The sequence below is a fragment of the Cavia porcellus genome, unplaced genomic scaffold, assembly GCF_034190915.1.
Source record: "Cavia porcellus strain 051 isolate PalLab524CR breed Dunkin Hartley unplaced genomic scaffold, mCavPor4.1 scaffold_28, whole genome shotgun sequence".
Taxonomy (NCBI): domain Eukaryota; kingdom Metazoa; phylum Chordata; class Mammalia; order Rodentia; family Caviidae; genus Cavia; species Cavia porcellus.
Window position 1 is genome coordinate 36,455,148 of NW_026947511.1, and position 22,841 is coordinate 36,477,988.

General features: G+C 54.2%; 1 protein-coding gene across 2 annotated transcripts in view; it reads left to right on the forward strand.

The window, feature by feature from the left end:
* The window catches only part of Anxa11 (annexin A11), a 37,666-nt gene extending 16,870 nt beyond the window's left edge, over nt 1-20,796 (forward strand). For both annotated transcript variants that reach the window (XM_063238765.1, XM_063238764.1), the window contains exons 2-15: nt 7,434-7,496; nt 8,828-8,940; nt 10,246-10,620; nt 11,678-11,765; nt 11,959-12,053; nt 12,706-12,819; nt 13,887-13,977; nt 14,334-14,413; nt 14,538-14,594; nt 15,793-15,886; nt 17,095-17,190; nt 18,166-18,224; nt 18,380-18,502; nt 20,064-20,796. In XM_063238765.1, the coding sequence (XP_063094835.1) occupies nt 7,442-7,496; nt 8,828-8,940; nt 10,246-10,620; nt 11,678-11,765; nt 11,959-12,053; nt 12,706-12,819; nt 13,887-13,977; nt 14,334-14,413; nt 14,538-14,594; nt 15,793-15,886; nt 17,095-17,190; nt 18,166-18,224; nt 18,380-18,502; nt 20,064-20,123 (1,500 nt within the window). In that variant the 5' untranslated portion in view covers nt 7,434-7,441 and the 3' untranslated portion in view covers nt 20,124-20,796. The remainder of the gene's footprint in view (nt 1-7,433; nt 7,497-8,827; nt 8,941-10,245; nt 10,621-11,677; nt 11,766-11,958; nt 12,054-12,705; nt 12,820-13,886; nt 13,978-14,333; nt 14,414-14,537; nt 14,595-15,792; nt 15,887-17,094; nt 17,191-18,165; nt 18,225-18,379; nt 18,503-20,063) is intronic.
* The last annotated feature ends 2,045 nt before the right edge of the window (nt 20,797-22,841 follow it).

Here is a 22,841-nt window from a genome sequence, read left to right on the forward strand (position 1 = left end):
ATGGCTCCATGTAACTGCCTGTGCTCTCCTGCCGGTGACCTGGGGACAGTGATCACCAGCTGCTCCTGCTGGTATGTGGGGCACCTCGGTCTGACTCTCCATTTCCCAGACAGCACCAGGATTGCACCAGCTCAAACATGGACTTAAAGGAAACTGAACAAAACCGGTTTCCTCTGCGTCCACGCTGCTTCCCATACAGCACTTCTGTGACCTGGTGTCGGCTTTTGCATACTGACCTGTTCCTCAGCACCAGCTGTGCTCTGCAGTTAGCTCCATTCTTACCTGCCTCATGGAGCGCAGACCTCATGGTGACAGCCCAGTCCCGAGAGCCTGCCTTACCCGTGCTGCTTATTGTGTCACAGTAACACACGCACCTTTAGGGTGGAACTGGGTCAAGAGTTTGCACACGTGTAAGTAGAAGTCACTCATATATAGGAACATCTGTAAACTAAACACACATCTATGTACACATTTACACAAGCATATACATGTTCATTTATGTTTGGCTGTCTTGAACTATACATTAGACACTGCTCACCTGAGCCAGGCATGCTGGTGCACACCTGTAAGCCCAGCTCTCAGGAGGCGGAGGCAGGAGAATTGCCGTGAGTTTGAGGTTAGCCTAGACTACAGAATGAGGTCAAGGCCAGCCTGAACTCAGACCCTGTCTCAAAAAAGAAAAAAAAAAAAAGAAAGAAAGTTCGTGTCTACCTTTACTGAAGGAGACAGAGAAGAGGGTAGAGGAACCTTCTGTCTTTGTGTTCCCTTTGGGTTTCCCTACAGTGTACATGTACTCCTTTTGTTCTTTTAAATAAAATGTATTTAGGGATGTACACAACAAACTTGAGTGGAAACTGCTTAGCTCCCATGCGCCCTTTCTACCTAAACATCCAAAACTCACTCTTATCCCCCCCCCCCCATGTTGGATTGGTCATATCTGTGAACTGACACCAGTGTGTCGTTGCCAGCCACAGACCTTGGTGTGTTCCCACTTCTGGCAACCATTCACCTTTCCTCACCAGCATTTGCCATCACCAGAAAGCTGTGCTGTAGCTGGAATCTGACAACCTGTACTCAGGGGCGGCAGACCAGTGGCCCACAGTGGGCCATTTGTGTCATGGAAAGCACTAAAAGGTTTGCCATCACTGATCTACATCCCTTGCAGACTGGCTTCTTTCCCGTAGTAACTTGCATTTGATGCACATCTGCCGTTCCCTTTCATGGCTTGAAAGCTCATTTCTTTTTAATGCAGAATATATTCTGCTGTCTGAATGAATTGTCATCTAGGTAGCCATTCGCTTACTGGAGGACATCTCTGTTCTAAGTTCAGCAATTATGTATCAGAGCACTCTTCCTGATGCTCTAGTTGGATCCGAAGTGTCTCCCAAAGGCCATGTTAAGGGGTTCGTTACCAGCCCTCCACACGACTGGGACCCGGTAGAGCTTTTCAGCAGAGCCTGCCTGGAGAAAGGTAGACCCTGGGACCCAGGTCTGCTCCCACCACTGCTGCCTCCTTCTCGGCCCAGAAGCAACTGACTGTGGGCTCACATCTCTGAAACAACCAAAACAAACCTTTCCTTCTTATAAGTGGTTTATCTCAGGCATTTTTGTCACAGTGACAGAAAGCCAACTTGTACAAATATCTGGCTGCAGGTGTTTGTGTGTGAACATTGGTTTTGAACTCACTTTCTGGGTTGTTATGTGAGTGTTTGCTAAACTCTTTCAGAAAGGCTGTGTCGCTTTGTACCCCCTCCCAGGAGTGAATGAATGAAGAAACAGACAAGTACTCCTCTTACTCTGTATCCTGCAGCAGCTCATGGCGTGGGTATTTGGATCTGGGCCACAGAAACGGGTATGGAGTGGTGTGCAGTTGTTTTAACTGGCAGTTCTTAGTGACATGTTGTGGCTTCGCCTGTGCTTGTCATGAGTGCCCTCTTGGGTGAACTTTCTGTGTAGGCCTTTTGCTCATTTAAAAAAACATTGTGTGCTTTGTTTTCTTGTGGAGGTACAAGAGTTGTTTGTCTGTTTTGGCGAACTTCCTTTATCTGATGTGTCCCTTGCACATATTTTCTACCCTTATCTTTGCTTTATTTTGTGGCCTGTCTTCTCCTTACTATTTTGCCAGGATGCTTGCCCTTGTCCCCCTGGAATTCAAGGGACCCTCTTGCCTCAGCCCCCTAAGTAGCAGGATTTACATGTACGCCTCACTGCACGCGATTTTTTCCTTTCATTTAAAAAAATATAAGCATGGTCAGAGCTGTGTAGTTTAAACAGTATCCTGAAATTTTGTGGTCGCATCAGATTAAAGACTTAATGTTAAAAACTTTTAATTTTAAAACTAATGAACAAATGAATGTTCCAGCCAGCAGGAAGGGTCATCCCATGACTGACGGCGTCTCCTCTCTCAGCCAAGACTGCCAGGTTGCTGCTGAGCACTGGGGGGCTTGGGCCTCTGCCTCTTAGCATTGGCTTCTTGCAGGCTCTGTCCCAGTGTGAGCCCCTTCTGTCCCTCCCTGCTGGCCACCTGTACCTGATTGCCAGGCGTGGCACTGCCCACCCCACGTTCAGTCCTTGGAAGTCAGGCAGGACCTCAGATGTGCACTGGGAAGTCCTGTTGCTGGCTGGAGGCCCAGGTCTCCCCTCCCATTGTTGGGGTGGGAGGTGCCAGACTCCCTACTGTGCTGGGGTAGCTGTCACTCCCTGTCCCCACACATTGTTTCTAGATTCCTGTGTTTGGGGATTCCAGCTGGTGTCCTCTTGGGGGCTTTGAGATTTACCAGGATACCACATACACAGCTTTAGAGAACAGGCCCTTTAGTGACTCTGGGAGGGAAAGCTTCCAGAAACCCAGACCGTGTTCCCCAAGTGTGGAGCACACAATCAATGACATCAGGATTCCTAGGGGCTTGGGGTTGGTACATGCCTGTTTGCATCTCAGATTCCTGGGCTCCCAGGTTGGGGGGCCGCACCAGGGTGCCTGAGGTCCAGCCTTGGCGTCACCCAGAAGTTTGTTGGTAATGGTGCTTCTCAGCAGCCCCAGACCTCTTGGCTTGGTGTGGGGCCCAGCAGTCGGTTTTAGTGAGCCTCTTGTTTAGCTGGAGGCGCTGCAGCTCTAGGCAGATGGTCCCAATGAGAAAAGAAGGTGGCCTCTTGTACTGGAGGTTCCGCAGAGGCAGGTGCTAAGAGCCGGAGCCATCCCAGGAGCCAGCTGCCTGTAAGCAGGGGAACCTTGCCAGAGTCCCTGTGTCCAGGCACCAGGATCAGAAGCTGGTGCATAAGATCAAGGGACAATGTCACATCAGCAGTGTGAATCACCCGTGCCCTGCCACCCTTGCACCTTTTTAATGAAAGGACAGAGTAGGAGAGCTGGTCCTGTAGTCCAAACACTTGGGAGGCCGAGGCAAGACGGATGGTGAGCTCAAGGCCAGCCTGAGCTGCATGGTGAGTTCTAGAGCAAGCCTCTGTCTCAGAAATAAAAAGCAGAAGGAAAAATGCCTTGGTCAGAGTGGCAATTGAAATACTCAAGAATGCCAAACACTTGAGGGAAATTTCCTTTAAAAACAACACAGCACAGCACTGCACCGTGCAGTGTAACACAACATAGCACAACAGTGGTCGGGTCAGCTTTCTTAGTCACCAGCTGCTCTTTGAGGGTGAGGGCTAGGCAGGGCTGGGAGGGGAAGTCCGCGCACAGCTTCCGGCAGAAGGGTGGTCCCAGAGAGAACCAGGGTCTCTGGAACACTGCCTGGACTCCAGGCTCCCTAGCATGGCCCCCTACTTGTTAGAGAGATGAACTGTTACCCCTCCTGAGAGCTAGGTTGTGGCAGAATTGGGGGACTGTCGAGGTCGCTCCCGGCCGGCAGGAAAGACACACGACAAAGTCTGGCGGTGTGCAATCTTGCCTTTATTTATCTCCGCGTGGGCTCCGCGAGGCCTCCTTTCTGCCACCAGCCCTTTCTCGCCGGTGGACTTTTCTCTATCTCTCTCTGTGCTTCCTCTCTGTGCTTCCTCTCGTGGCGGGAGAGGCATTCACTTTTATAGGGCAACAGTAGCCAATCAGTTCAAAGCGCGTGATGCGGGCTGACTGGCTAACATCAGCTGTTGCTAGGCAGACTATCTTACAGAGCGGGTTGTTTAAGTCGCCAGCGCAATCAGGGGGCAGGAAGCAGGCGCCAACTTGACTCACTTGATGGGAGGGGCAATCTAGCTCAGGCTCCGCTCCCACCCACAGGCCCTACGTCCGCCAAGTAAGGCGACCGGTGTCGGCGGCTCCCAACAGGGGACAGCTGCTTAGACCCATTTCCCAGGGCACTTGGTGCCTGACGTCAAGCTGGGGAGTTCCCTTATGACAAATTGGGATGGTCCTGCTGTGGCCCTTGGGTCAAGTACTTGGAAGAGCACTGTGGGTGCCAAATCCACAGATAGGAGACAGAGGGAGCCGTCAGGCTGGGCAGCTGGCAGGATCGCAGGGGAATGTCACAGCGCCCTGCACCCCTGTTACATCTAGGGAAGGGCGTGCTCCTGCTCTGTGGGCTGGGTCCACAGCTGGGCCTTGGGTTGGCGAAAAGGGATGCGGATGGACTGGACGAATCCTGTTGCTTTGAGATCAGTGGAGAGATGGCTGTGCTTTCAGCAGAGGGGAAGGCTGGGCACGGTGTTTGGGGCTGACCAGGACACTGTGGCCTTGCAGTGGAAAGAGCCCCACCTTGGGGGCCCCTCAGGACAGAGCTCCTGCCCAGAGAACGGGAAGCTCCCTGGAGCCCTCCCAGGAATGCATGCAGTGCGCTGCTGTTCCCTGGCTGTGGAGCTGAATGGGGCCTGTGTGAGTTATTTTCATCTTGGAAGAGCAGGAGCTATGTGTTTGCTGTGCAAGGCAGGACGGGGCAGCCACAAGCGCGGTCAGAAATGCCCAGCTGAAATGGCCTTTTTGTTTGTTTTTGAGACTGGGTCTCACTGTGCACTGCAGGCTGGCCCTGAACTCACTATGTAGCCCAGCATCCTCAGATTTGTGGCAGTCCTCCTGCCTCAGCCTCCTGAGTGATGGGATCACAGGCATGCACCACCACATCTGGCTTGAACTGGGCCTTTTAAAAGTCATGTTTTATTAAGTAACACATGCACATGGCAGGAATGCAAAGGGCACACACATCAACAGCGTCACTTCTGGCCTCTGCTTTCCCCTTCCAGAGGCAGCTGCATTACCCAGGATGTCATTTGTCATTCCAGGGATGGCCTGTATGCAGGTGCATGTGTACAGCATGAGGGTCGTGTGTTTCCGGGGTGTTTCTTTCTTTACTGGCCTAGTTTACACATGGTACTTACTATGGTTAACAGTGGGGATCATCCACATCCTGGTAGATGGAGCTGGCTGATTCAAAAAGTAGCTCGGTTGTGATGTATTTAAGTGTTAAGTGGTGAGAGGTTTTCTGTTGTTACAGGTAATGCCACGTAAGACCCATGTTCTTAATGTCGTTTCCAGAGGCCTAAGTCTGGCATGAAGTTCTAGCAGAGCCGCTGGGTCCACGGTGTGTCATTTTTACTTCTGGCACCTCTGTCCTTTTAATTGGGGATTCTCTTAGCAGTTTTAGAAGGTGAGCTTCTTTCGTGCCTCTTCTGTTATTGCCTGTTCACATCATTGAGCAGTTTCTCCTGCAGTTCTTGGGTCTTTTATCTTTTCTTCTTTTGCTTTAGGGGCAGGACTTCTCTGTTGCCCAGACAAGCCTTGAACTCCTGGGTGCAAGTGATCCTCTTGCCTCAGCCTCCTGAGCAGTAAAACTTTTTCTCTAAGTTTGTCATTTGTCTTTATGCTGTTTATCTCTTTCTTAACATATAGAGGCTTTATTTTATGTCTCTGTGGTTTGAGGCCACTTCTTCCATTTAAACCTTGGTCTGGCTGAGATCTGTTTGGTGTATGGAAGGGAACATTTGGCGACAGCTCACCCAGCCCTAGGAGGATGGGTCACTGTGTCCCAGGGCAGCACTGTTGGAACCTCAGCCACGAGTGCTTAAGACTGAAAAGACACCAGTGTGCCACATGTGACCATGTCTACTCTCCCCAAGGGCACTAAGGTATCACTGGCTTCCCACAGCTTTGCCTGGGGTCACTGATGGACTCATTGACAAAAAAGAATGGCAACACCTATAGGGCCGAGAACCAGCAAATCTGTGGGCACTGGTGACCTCTTAGGGAAGTCTTTCAGCCTTCTTGCCAGCCACAGGTACAGCTCTTCAGGGCAGCAGGAACGCCCCTAGAGTGGTGCTGAAGAGTGTCTGGCAGGCCCCTGGCTCAGGACCTCACTGTTCTGACCCAGACGTCCTGGGGGTGGAATCCAGTGACCTATGTGATGTGATATCAGGTGACTGATTTGCACGAGAAGGAGCAGCTGTGCTCTCGGGGGCAGGTGGCTGCCCAGGAAGGCTGCTGCTGGGTGGCAAGAGTGGGCAGGTTGCCACTATCTCTCCTGTGGCTGGTGCAGTCACTGAGCTCGGTGCCTCTGGGTGCTTTAATTGCCACAGACCTGTGTACCAAGGGACTTAGGCCAGCTGTCCCACCTGCTGCCCTGGGTTCTAGGCCTCTGCCTCCCCGACTGATAGGCACATAATCACATGTTCTCTGAGCTTCAGTTCCTGGGGGTCCTTCTGGCCGCACCCCTTTGCCTGGGGAATGGAGGGAGAATGGAAAGGGCAGACTGGTCCCCCAAGATGGGATCAGGGAGACAGGCGGGGGTGCTGGGGATACGGGTGCAGAGAGAGAAGACAGACAGACCTGGAGCTGGGACGCCGTGTGCTGTCTGGTGTCTGAGTCTGAGAACAGGTGCCCGGCACAGGCTGTGCTCTGCTCGCTGTGAAGTGGGTGGATTTTAATTTTTATTGGTTCATGTTGGCAGTACATAGTGGTTACACACATTGGGGAGTTGATCTTCATTCTTCTTCACCACCCATTCCATCTCTTGGTCTCCTTCTCTTCTGTAAAAAGATCTCTTGTCCTGTTTCCTATTATCCATCATTTAGTTGGTCTTAATTTATGTATACTTGGGGATTCTCTGCAGCCTGTGTGTCTGATTTATTTCATTTAACATTATGGTCACGCGGTGCCTTCATTTTCTTACATATGTCTCCAGTGTATCCTTCTTTATAGCAGAGAGCAGCTGCGTTGTTGGGAACCCACAGGCTCAGGCTTGAGGCTGGAGAATCCCTGCAACCATGGTGCAGAGCCTGGTCCAGAAATTCTAGCTGGAAACCTTGCCAGGGATCTGGGAGTGGGGATCGGGGAGCAGGGAGCGTAAACTGTTACAACAAGCAGGCCTATGCAACTGCTTCCACTGCTGGGGTGTGGGGGCTGTGCTCACTGTTTTCCTGAGATCCCTATGCCGGCAGGCCCGGGTGGGGAGGACCCTGGGCACAGTCTGAATGCCCCTTCTCTTCCCTTCCAGATCCGACCATGAGCTACCCAGGCTATCCCCCGCCCCCTGGTGGCTACCCACCAGGTCCTCCAGGTAAGAAGGGTTGTGTGGTCCCAAATAGGGGGATCAGAGTTCTGCTGCTCCCCATCCTCCCCTGGCACAGCCTTATGAGAGGAAAAAACGGAGTGCGAGCCGCCCAGGGGTCCTGGTTTGGAGCTGGTTCCTCGAGGCCCAGATCAGGCCAGGTTTCTTCTTTGTAAGCCGGTAACCAGGAACAAATCCTTCACCTCTCTGAGACTCCATTTCCTCCTTTGGAAATTAGAGGTCCTATCTGCAGAGTTATCCCAGATACCAGAGATAGACAGGTAAAGCCTCAGGCATGGTGTTCCCCAAAGCATTATGAGCTGGTTGCTCAGCAGCAGGGCTCCAGCAGAAGGTCTTGTGACAAACTGGCCCAGCAGCAGAGTTTGTCTTGACCCATCCTAAGGGGGTCATCATTCACTTTGGGGAGTCAAAGTCTGGGACCATGGGACCTGCTCCTCCTCCACTTCTGCACGCAGGGGACAAGCTCCATTGGAGAGATGGCTCAGCTACTGTCACAGGGCGCAGTCCTTGAGCAGGGCCAGTTCCCCCGCAACTGGTTAATAACGACCTTGTTCCGCGCTGCGGCAGAAATCTCACTGTGTCCTGTCTGCTTCGTCAGCACTGTTGTTCCACCTCCAAGCAGCAAAAGGGTGTAGGCAGGCAGCTCGGAAAAGGCTGCGCTGTGGGCATCATTTGCTCCACCCTGGTGCCAGCCACGTGCTGTGGTCTCAGTGACAGTGGTCCTCTGTGGCCCCTAGTTGAGCACTGGGCGTGCTCCTCAGGCATCACTCACTCTGCAGGACACCAACCTGGAGCAGCTGAGAGCCCCAGCACACAACTGTCTTGCCGGGCCAGAGCCAGGCTTGTCGCTGCTGTCCCCTTGTGGACAGTGGTTGGGATCCGTGTTTCCTGTGCTGCGGGCCGGAGTTCCTCCAGCTTGTCGTTCTGCCTCTCCTTCCTGTTACTGAGTTATCACATTGAGTAGCTAAGCTGGAAGGACCTCTGCCCCATACCTGTGCCGCTCTGTGAATCCTGGGGGCCCCTGGAGCTTGTTTGGCATAGCCCAGCACAGAGTCCCAGAGTGACTGTCCTGTGTCTGTTCCGTGATGGTGGGTTGAGGGGGCAGAGGCTGCAGTGGGCCCCCCATGCCTCCTGAATACCCCACTGAGTACTCAGTGGGGAGCGAGGCAGAGGCCTCCTCTTTGTCCTGACTCTCCTCCTGGCCTTTCTGTCCTCTGTAGCGCTGGCCCGAGGCTCTGCATGGCCACCTCTGCTGAACTCTTCCACCTTCCCCCATTGGGCAGGGGCAGACGGGCTGAGGGCTTGGTGTTAACTTTCAGGTGGCGGTCCCTGGGGGAATCCAGCCTATCCCCCGCCTGGCGGGCCCCCCATCGGGCTGGATAACGTAGCCAACTACGCAGGGCAGTTCAACCAGGACTACCTCTCAGGAATGGTGAGTCTGTCCTTCCGCCTGGGGCACAGCCACACAGCTGGGGAATCAAGGCTGGCGGTGACCGAGAGCTTGGAGTGTGCCTACTGCCCCTAAGAGCAGGAGGGACTTCTCCAGGGTTCTTCCAGCTGCCTGATGCCCCTGCTTGGGTCTCAGCTCTCCCTTCCGTAAATCGAGGGGTTGGAGATGCAGTGCACACGTGGTCTTTCCCGGTCCTTACAGCCTTGGGGTGCTCAGTGGGGTGAGTCTTCATGGAGAGTCATTTGGCACCTTGTAAGCTCAGTGCAGGCCTGAGGAGGTGCAGGTGTGTCTGCATGTGTGTGCCTGTGTGTGTGTGCGTGTGCTGTGAGTGTCCACAGAGGGATGGCTGTTCTGGTTTGGTCGTGAGTGGGAATATGGCAGCAGCTTGGGCAAATCTGCCCAATTTATATTGGTTGTTTTGGTTAAAAATAATATCTTTTATAATCTGAAAACAAGTGTGTGCATAGCAGAAACAGTACAACCAGTACACACCCAAATCTGTATGGGGCCCAGTTCTAGGCACTGGGGATTTGTGAATGGAACAAACAGGAGTCTCAGCCCTGGTGCATTTGCTAATCGGAAAGGGACAGTGACAGGAACAGCTTTGCTGGGGGTGCTGCTGAGATTGGGGGAGCAAGAAGAGCTGGTGAGAGGGTTAGAGTCGGGTGAGTGGGGTGGAGTGAGGGTTTTAAGGTAGAGGGTTGGGGTGAGCCAGCAAGGGACATTGACAGAGGTCTGAAGCAGGGGAGGGGTGTGCTATCTGGGTGTCCAGGGCCACCAGACCCTGGAGCACCATGGACCTGGAGCGCTCCAGGCACCAGCTGAGGCCAGGGTAACTAGGAGGAGAGGGGAGAAGGGCCTCAGTCTCCTGCTCAGGCTTCAGGCCTTCATTCTGGGGAGGCATGTGTCCACCCAAGCCTCACAGCCCGACGTGTGGGGTTAGGTGGGTGATAATGTGGGGTCCTATCAAGCCCATGAGAGGCCCCTGTACTTTCTGGGGCTGTAAACTCTTCCTTTACTCATGGGCCCAGGAAAAAAGGAATATCCTTTGGAGGGGAAAGGCTGTATCCCTTGTGGAAAGGGTGGGAGTACCTGGTCAGGGTGCAGCGGGAGCGGGCAGATCCCTGGCCAACTACTCGTTTTGAAGTTAGGTTGGCTCCAGTGCGGGTTGCTTGGAGCTCAGTGGAGGAACTGAGTTCTGGGCTGAGGCCCTGGGCAGTGGAGGGCAGAGGGCAAAGCGCAGCTGGGCCGGCAGTGAGTCACGGGCTCTACCTTGTGTTCTTGCAGGCAGCCAACATCTCTGGGACATTTGGAGGAGCCAACCCATACCCGGCAGCTCCTGGGGGTGGTTATCCTCCTCCTCCCCCTGGTGGCTTTGGTCCACCCCCACCCCAGCAGCCTGGTCCTCCTCCATTTGGAATGTATCCACCCCCTGGAGGAAACCCGCCCTCCTATCCACCCTTCCCAGGGGCACCAGTGCCACCCCCTGGGCAACCACCGATGACCTACCCTCCTGGGCAGCCACCGATGCCACCCCCAGGGCAGCAGCCAATGCCACCCCCGGGGCAGCAGCCAATGCCACCCCCGGGGCAGCAGCCAATGCCAAGCTACCCAGGATACCCAGCATCTGGACCCATGACCCCTGCTGTACCCCCAACCCAGGTGAGTGCTGGTCCAGCCTTGAGCCCAAAGCCTGGAGACTCTTGGCCCTGCCAGGAAGGCCAGGGGACAGACAGAGAGGCTCAGCCCTGCAGCTTACACTTCTTGGTTTATTGGAGTGTCGTTTTATTCCAGGCTGCCTGTCCTGGGGGAGAAGGGGCTGCCTACCCCTTCTCCCAGTCTGGTTAGACATCCCAAGTGCCTACAGGTCAGAACACCCCAGCAGCCCCTTCATTCCTGCTGTGACTTACCAGGCTATATGCTTCGTAAGAGCTGCCTGGGCTACCAGCCTCCAGGCCCCTGTGCCCAACAGGCCCCGTGATACGCCTTCCCAGATCGGTTTTGGAGGGTTCCTATGGTTCCCTTTGGGAAGGGAAAATTGTTGGCAGCTCCTGTAGGGTTGATCTTGGCTCATATTGCAGAACAGTTTGTGTTTGCAGAGCCTAGACTTCATTGTCATGGTTACATGGCCAAACCAGCCCAGCACAGGGCTGGTGATGTGTGATAGGAGACTATTTTTAGACAGAGGGTCCTCTCTTTTCATACCCCAAGACCTGCCCATTCTCCCTCCCTACACTGTCTTCTCTTGAGCATGTCTCTGTTACTGTACCAGTCACTAGAAATTCAAGGCACCAGCACACAGTTTAACCTGGTGGCCGTGCACCATTGAAAGGTTGGGTGCTGCACCTCTGGGGCCACACGGACTAGCCAGGCCCTGTCGGGAGCACCCCAGTGTGTGCCATATCACCCTGTGGCAGGGAGAGGTCAGCAGCCTCTGCTCCTGCAGCCTGCCCTTCCTCAGGCCCAGTGTCAGCCCTATGGGAGCTGGGTATGGGACACATTCTCAGGGCCAGGAAGGATTAGGCTGTGGGGACTGCTAGCTGGGGGGCCAGGCAGGGCCCAGGACCAGGACTGACGATGAGTAGTGCCATGTTGGGCAGCCTCAATTGGAACCCTGTTGGAGTGCGCTTGATTTCTGGATCCTTCAGACACCCCAGCTCTTGCCTCAGATCTGAGGGAAGTGGCATGCAGATCCTCTTACCTGTGACTATCTGTGTAGTTCGGAAACCGAGGCACCATCACAGACGCTGCTGGCTTTGACCCGCTGCGCGATGCTGAGGTCCTGCGGAAGGCCATGAAGGGCTTTGGTGAGAGACCCTGGGTGGTTATGTTCTGGCCCTAACCTGATTTCCTGGGCAGTTTCACAGGGGTGCTGTGGGCTGGGGGAGGTGATGGGAGAGGAGGTGACATAGGAGCGTGGTTGGGAGAATTAGAGGGTGCAAGCTGGGTGTTGGGAGGTGCAGAGCATCCCAGTGACCTCCCTGCCACTCTGCTCCCCAGGGACCGACGAACAGGCCATCATCGACTGCCTGGGGAGTCGCTCCAACAAGCAGCGGCAGCAGATCATCCTGTCCTTCAAGACGGCCTACGGGAAGGTGAGGCACGGTGCAGGAGGACGGGAGCACAGGGGGGCCTCTGGCAGTGGGTTGGCTGCAGTCCTCCCCTCTTGCTTCTCTGTGGAACTGGTGGGCCTGGAACTCGGAATGGACACTGAGCTGCACGAGGGCACCTCCTGTTGCCCTCCCTGGCAGCACCATTCTGAGGTGAAGGATACCTCAGGGGAACAGTCCCTGGGTTCCTAGGGGACTGAGGTTGACACAGGTGCCCAAAGTTCTGGATTCTAGCACTGGCTGTGCCACAACTAAGGAACTGTGGGCATATCATTTCCCCTCTCCTGGCCTCAGTTTCCCTTCTTGTCTCCCTTCAAACCTGGGGAGGTTTTGCTCATGTGAGCACTTTGGAGGAAAAGGCTTTTGGATCAGAATAAACCCTAGGGGGCTGGGCTCTGACTCCTGGGTAAAAGCCGAGTGAACGCTGAGTGGCTGGTGCTGTAGCCAGCCTCTCTCCAGCCTTGGTGCCATGTGCCCTGGCGTCCCCCACTGGTGCAGGCTGTGAAAAGGGTCCTGAGGCCAGGCCCCTTCCCTGGCCAGAGTGATGCCCATGTCGCTGATGCGCAACTCTGGAACCTGTTCTCATGGGTCATGCTCTGTGGAGTGTCAGCGTTGGCTTGTTTGAATGTCTAATCAGGATTTGATCAAAGACCTGAAATCCGAGCTGTCAGGGAATTTTGAGAAGACCATCTTGGCTCTGATGAAGACCCCAATACAGTACGACGTGTCTGAGATAAAGGAGGCCATCAAGGTGTGTACACGTGAGTGTGTGTGTGTGTGTGTGTGTGTGTGTGTGTGTGCACGCGCAGCCCAGGAGGAAGCCTGCGTGATGTCATACTGCTGCTGCAGTATGCAGGAAGAGATTTTCCTGTACTTCCCCCACATTTGCTCCTGTCAGGGAGCCAGCTGCAGTAGGGACTAGCAGTCCCTTCTCCAGATCCCAGTGGGCCACCCATGGCTCAGGCCTGCTCACAGGCTCCCCATCCAGTCGGAATGAGGCTTGTCAGGCCCTTAGGGTCCTGTGCAGGGCTGGCTTATTCTCTGCCCACACCTCCTTCTGCAGCGTCCCGAGGTGGACAGAGGATGTGGGACGGTGGTGCCCTGGATGAACTGTGACCTGGAGAAGGAGGCCGCACATACACCCTTTATAAACTCTGAGTAACCCGAGGGTGGCCGTGGGCATTGGCGGTTATAAAAATAACTGACACATGCTGTGCTTCCTGCCTGACCCGAACAAAGTGCTCGCCACACATTAACTCACTTAATCTTCATGACTCCTACACAGAGCCCTCTCATTTTATGGACCAGGGATCCAAGGCACAGAGAGGCTAATTACTTTGTCCCAGGTCACACAGCCAGTAAGCCTTGGAGCCCAGAGTCAGACCCATGTGAAAGCCAGGCTGCTGACCCTGTCCTCTGCCTTCTTGCTATGCCCAGCCTGATAACTCCTCTGTCCTCGCTGTTGCTGCCCTGTCCTAGAGGTGTCCACACACTCCACAGTCCACTGGGGACTCTGGTGCTGCCACACGGCCACTCGGACATCACTCACTGTCAGCTCCTCTTCCCAGTTGTTTGTCATCTCATTCATGGGCTGAACTTGGAATACAGAGACCATGTACTGTGTCCCTGGGCAGCTGCTGCCCCTCTCTGAGTGTGGTTCCTGTGATCCCTTCCCATGGGGGCTGGCCACTGTCATGATTTGGTGCTGGCAGTACATTGGCTGAGTCTCTGTGTCAGAGGCCCCGCTGCCTGTGCCTCCCGCTGTCCTTCCCGGACATAGTTGTAGAGCGTGGTCTTTCGTGTTCTCCGCCACCACAGGGTGCTGGCACAGATGAAGCTTGTCTGATCGAGATCCTGGCTTCTCGAAGCAATGAGCACATCCAGGAGCTGAGCAGAGCCTACAAAGCAGGTGCCTGCTGCGCGTGCAGAGCCTCTGTACCCCTGGCCTGGGCCACACCCTCTCTGCACCCTAAATCCCTCCTGACCTCCTTATCACGCACTTTCTGCCACTCCCAGCCTGCTGGGTCGCACTCAAGGCCCTGCCCTGCCTGCCGTTTACCTGAACAAGTGACTAATATAGGGCCGGCCTGGCGGAGCCTGACTACAGCTGTGACAGCCCCCAGGTCCCAGGCTCGTATGTCCCTGGAGGACCTCATGGGCCACATGTCTCCTCTAGACCTGGACCCTGGGCCCTTCTTTTGCTGCTGCCCAGGGTGACCACATCTGCAGTGGGCACCAGGTGACCTTCCTGTCCCTTCTTTGCAGAACACAAGAAGACCCTGGAGGAGGCCATTCGCAGCGACACATCCGGGCACTTCCAGAGGCTCCTCATCTCCCTCTCTCAGGTGCCTTCCCCACAACAGGAAATCAGAGTGCAGGGGGTGGCGCAGAGAGGAACGGGAGGAAGGAGGATGTCATGGTGCAGCCCTCCAAGGAGCGGGCTCAGCCCTGCAACCTGCTGCCTTTCAGGGTAACCGAGACGAAAGCACAAATGTGGACATGTCCCTCGTCCAGAGAGACGTCCAGGTGAGTGGGTGGGGTGATCAAAGGAGGCGGCGCTCTGGGAAAGAACTGTGGGTAAGGTGCGGCTGCTGCGAGCTGCTCTGCCACTCATCAGCCAGGACCACGAGCTGGTCACCGACCTCTTGGATTTCATTTTCTCCTCTTTGTAAGGGAGGAACATACTGAACGTTGTTGCAGTTGATAAGTAACAGTTACGGGCATGGGTCTCAGGTGACCAGTGCCCTCCTGTGTCCAGGTGCTATACCATTCTGTTTGCATACTGCAGAACTGACCTTCACCTGCTAAGCTTCAGAGGGTAGGAGCCTAGAAGCCAGCTGTCACCTTGGTGTGCAGCCTTAGACTTCTCCCCTATCCTTTACGCTTTGCAGACAAAAGGGGGCAAGTCCAGGCAGCTGAGTGGCTCCCTAGAGAAGTGCATTTCTCAACCCCACTGTCCTGGCTGGTGAGAGCCCTGCTTCCTGGTGGAATGGAGCTGGGGTACCTCCCTTGCCCTCTATGGAGGACAGAGGTCTCATACTGTCTTACCTCTGTTCCTGACTTACATCGCCCTCACTTTAACCTGCAAAGTCCCTGAGCCCCTCTGAGTATCTGCATTGGGTACAGGACCTTGAGTCCAAGGCTGTTGCCTGAAGCTTTGAAGGCCTTTCAGGGGCCACTAGGACAGGGGTGCAAGTTGGCAAGTATTTTGAGCTTAAACCTTCAAAAGTTTAACAGGCAAGTGCAAATCATGCCCCTTGGCAAACGTAGTTATTATTCTAGGGAGTGATAAATATGTGAAATCCTCTGTCCACAACTATCATCTGTCAGTGTAGGAACGTTCATTATCTCATGTGTTCCTTCTCAGACCTAGGAAGTCTGCTTCTCAAGGTTGGGCAGTGTCGATTCTATAGTCCTGCTGCTAAGTTCTCACCTCTGGGTGGTTAGCCCTGGCCCTTCAGCCCTGTGCCCACGCGCTTCCCACAGCACCCCAAGTCAGCCTTGGTTATCCTGGTATGAACTCCCCAGTTGCAGGATCCCCCTACTGAGGGGATGCAGGTTGCTGACCTCTGGTTCTTTTGCAAATGAGGACTCTGAGGCTCCCACTGATCCCATTTCCTTCCCCTCTGTGGTTGGGGCCACACATGCATACCTCTCCTGGCTGACCTAGGCCCGGGGCCTGGGACATGACTGGCTCTGTGTATACATCTTCCTCCTCATGCAGGAGCTGTATGCTGCCGGGGAGAACCGATTGGGAACGGATGAGTCCAAGTTCAATGCCATTCTGTGCTCCCGAAGCCGGGTCCACTTGGTGGCAGGTAAGGCAGTCCAGGCATCCGAGGGCTGAGTATGAGCTGAGCTTGCTTTTGCCCCCTGCTGGTTACTTATGGTACCACCCAGCGCTTCAGGCCGGCAGGGGCTCTGGAGGAAGCCAGGGTGGGCTTGGGCCACTGCTGGCTGGCTGTGTGCTGGGATGCAGGGCCATGCAACTGGGAGTGTCTTTGGAGTGCTTTACCAGGGGCTTGACGGTGGCGTGACACAGCTGTAACAAATGCTTGTTTGCTTGAGTCCACACATCGGGGAGCTCTGCGTGCTCTTCCCAGAGTGGGGCTGGGGCAGCACCACTGTCCCGTCCTCACCAGGCTCACCGCCCTGTTCAGGGACGGCCAAGAGGCACACAGAGCAGCATCTCTGTCAGGCGGTAGCTCTGGAGAGGGGACGGCAGCCCTGGAGTCAGGCAGGGTGCAGTAGGACCAAGCCAGGGAGAAACCCATGACGCAGTGCCCTGCAGCGGGGACCTGGCGGGGCACCGAGAGGGGTTCTCTGGGAAGAGGAAGGCAAAAGGTATGAAGTCCGGTTATCACTGGGCTCTGAGTGGAGAGCAGCAATGCCTATCTTTTTGTTTCTGTTTTCTTCAGACAGGCTGTCACTGTGTAGTTCAGGCTGGCCTTGAACCCCTGATGATCCTTCGGCCTCAGTCCCCTGAGTCTGGGGCTTACACAACCCGTGTCACCATGCCCAGCTAGCCTGTCTTAAATATACTCAGAGCACTACCTTAGCTAGAGCGGGGCAGACTCACCTAGCACAGAGCCTTGTTTGTAACAGTGTTGAATGTTTCTGTAGTTTAGTGGGAGCTCTACTGAAAATGAAAAACAGGATGGTTGTATTTTTGCACTTTGTGAAAATAATCCTAAATTGTGGCAGCACATGGTGGTGTGTGCCTGTAATCCCAGCACTTGGGAGGCTAAAGCTAGGGAATTGCTGGGATTTCGAGGTCCGCCTGGGCACCATGGTGAGACTATCTCAAAAACACCCCCAAAATGCGCTCCCTGATCTTCGGCTGTTCTGATTCCTCCCCTTATGTGGGGCACCAGTGTGACCAGCTCAGCCCCGCTAACAGCCTCGTGCTAATGAAGTCTCCTCTTTAAAGACTATCTCCAGATACAGTTTTATTCTGTAGAATCCAGGGGTAGGACCTGAGCATTGATTTGGGGGAACTCAGTATGTTTCTCTGTCTCACCACTAGTTTTCAATGAGTATCAGAGGATGACAGGCCGGGACATCGAGAACAGCATCTGCCGGGAGATGTCGGGGAACCTGGAGCGGGGCATGCTGGCCGTGGGTAGGTGTCCCGGGGCTGGCCGTGGGTAGGTGTCCCGGGGCTGGCCGTGGGTAGGTGTGTTGCCGGCTGCTAGAGTACTCCCTGTCCTCTGGTTGCCGAGTGGCACGCTGAGAGAACCTCAGGACCCCAGAGTGCCAAAACCAGACAGTCCAAGCACTGGGACCTCATGCTGCTGTCCTGCCTGCTGAGAAAGCCCAACTGTCCAGGCCGGCCGGCTCTTGTTTATGTTCCCAGAAAGGCTCCGGAGAGGGGCGCTGCCGTGTGGGCATTGGTCGGAGGACATCCAGCCGCTCTCTCAGAGGAGAGTGACTCACATCCTGCCAAGTTTCCTCTAAAAATACCTCCTGCAGGCGCTTGTCAGATGTTTGTGATGGAAACACGGGGAAGATTTTTACTTGCGACAGCAAAGCAAGCCCGTTGCAGGGAAAGCTGGCCGATCTCTGGCAGCTGGGCTCCCGCAGCAGGGCGCAGGCTCCGGGTCTGACCCACTGTGTACACTGGGGGCCTTGCTCTGTGGCTTTTGTCACTGTTCCCTTCTCCCACCTTGGAATGCCTTTTGCCCATTCTTTTCATAGCATTTTCCTTGGAGAGATTAATCCTCATTTCTCTGCACATCCCCTGTGGTGGGCTCATGGCCCGAGAACTGCAGAGAGACACTGGTTTTGCTCGCCGGTCTGTCTCCATGGGGTCACAGTGTCTGCAGCGGGCTCCGCATCTGTTTAGCGACACGGTTCTTCTGCACTAAGCATTTCTTCCCTCTGGGCCCTGCTTTGCTCCTCAATCCTTTTATCACCATGGCTGCCAGGAAAGAGAGTGGATTGGTGTCCAGCTCTGCACGGTCCTGTTCCAAAGAGCTGGACTCAACCATGGGATAATTAGCCTGGAGGCGGGAGTGTGGGGTGAGGGATGGAGGCGGTGGCCTTCTAGGTTGAGAGTTTCCTGAAGATCCATTTATGCTGTGTTTCTCTCCGGCAGTGAAATGTCTCAAGAACACCCCAGCCTTCTTCGCTGAGAGGCTCAATAAGGCCATGCGGGTATGTAGCCCCACTGTGACTGGGGCCAGGGGGTGCATGTAGCGGGCTTGGGAGGGCCACACTCAGCCTGCTGCAGCTGAAGCTGGAGTGGGAGGGTCAGGGCTGGGGAGGTGGGGGTGTGTCCTGTTGCTCATGACCCTGAGTGGACCCTTTAGGGAGCAGGAACAAAGGACCGGACCCTGATTCGCATCATGGTGTCCCGCAGCGAGATTGACCTTCTGGACATCAGAGCAGAGTACAAGCGGATGTATGGCAAGTCGCTGTACAGTGACATCACGGTACGGGCCCCGCGGCCTCCTGTGGCCTCACACACTGCCTGTGCCAGGCAACCCCCTCCCTTCTGCTTCCTTCCCTTCCCTTCTTCTCCCCTCCCCTTTCCACTCTTCCTGCTCACGCTCTTGGCCTCATGCACTAGGCCTCTGGGCAGTACATGGGCGCTGTGCTGATGGATCCCAGATCTGTTCTTTTGAACTTCCCTGGTTCACGCAGTTACTCCCAAGCAGACTGTCAGCTCCTGAGGCCGGGGCAGGCTCTGATGCTGCATCCCTGGCTCCTGGACCCCGGTGCTCAGTAACTGCATGGGGTGTCCACCCAACAGCTTTCACAAAATTTGGGGGCCTCTCCTACCTTGGCCCTGGCCTTCAGAGCCCAGACCACTTTGATATGTGATCCATCAGCCAGAAATCCTGTTTTAGAGGCTTCCTAGAGCCTGTGTGCGGCTCACGGATTCCCTATAAGGCATAGGAAGGCCGCAGCTCAGTGTCAGGGCCTGTGGGCTCACCTAGGAGTCTGGCTTTTCTGCTTGCTGACTTTGTGGTGTTGCCTCTGCCTGGGCCCCACACCTGTTGTGTTTAAGATGAGGATAATAGTAGTTCCTTCCTAGGAGGGCTCAACGGGAGATCTACACTGAGAGACTAGCAAACATGGGCTGCTATTGGGTCACCGGAGGGGCAGGCAGGCTGTGCTCTTGTCTCACTAGACTGACTGTGACATCCTGGACACACCTGAACTTTGAAATTGAAAGTCACCGGGCCCACGTTCTCATTCCAGACTCGCTGATGTGTGACACTATTGGGCTGCTCTTTGGGAAAAGTGACTTTCCATTTGTGTGCTATAAAGATGTTGCCGTGATTAGCAGAGAATTTGTAATTAGAGACTTCCTGAGTGCCAGCCGGCTGTGCTGTCTAGAAGCAGCTGTAGGCCTTGCCCCTGAGAGCCAGGGTGGGAGGAAATGATTAAGAATTGGGGGAGCCTCTTAGCCCCCCTTATAGTGAGTGCAGAGGCATCAGAAGGGCAGAGCTCCCAGGAACTTGGTGGCCCAGGTGACAGCACTGTCCTCCGGTGCATGGCCATGGAGATAATGTGTCTCCAAAAAGGACACATTGGGGGCTGGGGATTTAGCTCAGCAGCATAAGCGCCTGCCTTGCCAGCAGGCAGTCGTGAGTTCGATCCCTGGTACCGATAAAAACGAAAAAGACAAAAAAAAAAAAAAATAGGACACATTGTGCATTTTGGTAGAACTCCAGTTTGGTGCCCCACAAATGCCTGCAGAGAGGAATATTGGTCAGCCTCAGGTAGTGTTGAGACCGACTTTTTTTGTTGTGGTGATGTATTTACCTTTGATCACTGGTGCAAGCGCAGCTTTCTGTTCTTTATCAGTGGCTTGGGTGGGGCTGAGGTGCACATCCCAAGGCGCAGGCCACCTGCTCTGGGACAGCTGGGGGGAACATCTGCCTACCACAGGTCTGCCTGTCTGCAGAGGCACTGGCGCCAGCAGAAAATCAGGAGGCAGGAAGTGGTCCTACCTCGCTTAACTGATGTCCTTGTTCCTATGATCAGGGAGACACTTCTGGGGACTACAGGAAGATCCTGCTGAAGATCTGCGGTGGCAACGACTGAGCTGTGACTGGCGGTTCACTCCTGCCCCCTGCTGGCAATGCAGTGCCAGGATGAGGCCAGATGATTGCTTCCCACAAATCCAGCCCAGTAGCCCCGAGGCGCACACATCTGTCCCCAGAGGCTTGGCCCTGTCCTGCCCTGCCCTTCCTGGCCCCACACCCTGATTAAGGGCCTGGTTGTGGCTAGTACTCCAGCAGGGAGCCTTCTCCTCCCACTCCCTGCTGCCTCAGGCTATTAGAGTAGGTATTTGATTTCCTGACTTGTGCAATCCTCTTCGTTGCTTATGGCTAAGATTCTCAGCATCATTTTAGTTGTATAATTTTATATTCTTACTTGTACCATCTTTGCCTAGCAGATGCACATGAGTGTGTGTACCAATACACATTTCTGGGGAGTGAACCATGACCCTCACCAAGGCCTGAAAGTGTAATATCTACGTCTTAGGGAGACTATATCATGAGCTTTGTGTTTGCCAAACACTTACATTTTTAGGAAAACTGAAGAGCCCAGACAGTCATTTCTTCCATCTCCCGTGCAAAACCACAAGGCAGAAGCCTGTTCCTGGCCAGTAACAGGGCTCCTTGTACTTTGAAATGTGCCTTAAACCTGAATGTCTGTAGCCAAAAGCTGTTTCCAAATTAAAGTTGGCCAACTCTGGAATGTTCTGGAAATATCTTCCTGGTCCCAGCTTGTTCTCTTCCGTTTCAGGACAGCAGGGGAGGGGGGCGGTGTTCTGCCTTTTTAGCCAGTAACGTCCACACAAATTAAAGTGGAAGTTGGTGTTTGGAGACCCAGAGTGTAGCTCACTCATGGAGACTGGCAGGAGAAGGAGCTCCCTCCAAACCACAGGGGAGGCCAGGACCTGACAGAACCTGGATCCTGGTGGGGTACAGGCGCAGGCCTCTGAGAGTGAGGCAGGGAGGGCAGAGTCCACACCAGGTCCTGGAAAAGAGGCACAGGCCGGCACCTTCAGTCAAAAGAGAGCATGCGGCTTTCATCCATGAGGACCTCTGCATCCTCAAAGAGGGGCTTCCAGAAGGGACAGGCTCCTAGGAATCACCGTGTCTTATCCAGAAGCACAGAGCTGGGCGCAGTGCAAGCCTTTACCCTCTTCCTTCCTGACCTGTGTTGAAGAGTCAAGAAAACAGGAGAATTCAGAGAGACTTGGCTGGATTGAGCCTGCTGGGCCCTGGCAAGAAGCTAGGCAGGATCCTATGTACAGGGTAGACATCTGCTTGGGGACATTGCCTGACACGTCACCAGCCCTAAGCAGTGAGAAGGGGACTGGCAGCCTGAAGTCTCCATGGAGCACTCAGGTGCTGGGCATTAGTCCCGAACAACTGGAGCTACCTTCCTGAGCTGTGACTGGGATGGGTGCTGGGATGGGTCTCTTCCTCAGTATCCATGCCTCGGACCTCTGGAGCCAGAGCTCAAGCTAAGGTCCCCTCCTTGTTGGTCCCCTGCGGGGGCAGGCCTTTGCCCCTGGAGTACCAGCTGGGACTTGCATGGTGGGGTGGACTTCCAGGCATATTACAACCTGTCCTGATCTCAGGCTGACCCTGCTGCCTCCTGAGCTGTGATAGGGCCTTGAGCTCATGTGCTCTGATTGTGATTATCCTGTGACATTGCTTTTCCTGTCATTTATACATCTGAGTTCTCAGCTTGGTGCCCAGCCAACAGTATTGAGATTGTAGATGCATTTATGTTGGTCCCCCAGAGAATGTTCAGGAATTTGAATTTGTTGCCAACATGTAAGCATTGGGAGCTTTAATGTTTTAAAATCTGTAATTCTTGTTTGTCTTCAATACACACACATACACACACACACACACACACACACACACACACACACACACACACACACAGAGCGAGCTAGAGAGATTGATTTTCATTGGGCCTGCATTTCTGCTCAGCTGGAGCCAGCTTCAGTCCTCCTTTAGGCTTGGTTTCACCACTGCCCAGGGGGCCACCACTTGCATAACAGGCCTTGTTATCATTGTGGCCCCTGCAGACCCTTGAGTTTGAGATCTCTGGTCTAAGAACAGGCCATCTGTGTTGTCCCCGGTGTTGGCTCTCCCTGCCTTCCAGCACCTCTGATTGCCCTCTTGACCATTCCCAAGGGACACAAACTGTCTTAGCCACTCAACACCGAGAACTTAAAGGAGAGGTTTGTGTTGCTTCATGTTTCAGACCATAGTTGGTGGACTCCAGTGCAGGACAGCATGGCAGAGGGACCTTGCTGGGGACAGCTGCTCACAGCATGGTGAAGGAAGCAGAGTGAAGGGAGAGGCTGGAGAAAGGAGGGAAACCCAGGCCATGATCCCAATAACTGCCTTCTCTGACCCCACCTCCCAAATGCAAGTCAGTTATACTGCCCACATAGTCTGGTCACTCCAAACACATGAGGCGCTGGGGGCTATCTTAGATCTAAATAATAGCATTCCACTTCTGACCTCCAAAAGACTCCTGCATCTTTCTTTGTGCAAAATAGTCCATCTCTAACTATTGCCAAAGTCCTAACAGTGCCAGCACTGCTGAGAAGTCCAAACCCAAAGCCTCCTTTAAGATGTAAAGAAAATTCTTAGCTGTGAGTCCCTATAAAAGTTAAAGGGAAACACTGCTGACACACAGTAGCATAGGCTAAACATTCCCATTCCAAAAGGGAGAAATAGCATAAAAATGAGTGGGACCAAAACAAGACACTAAAGCCCAACAGGG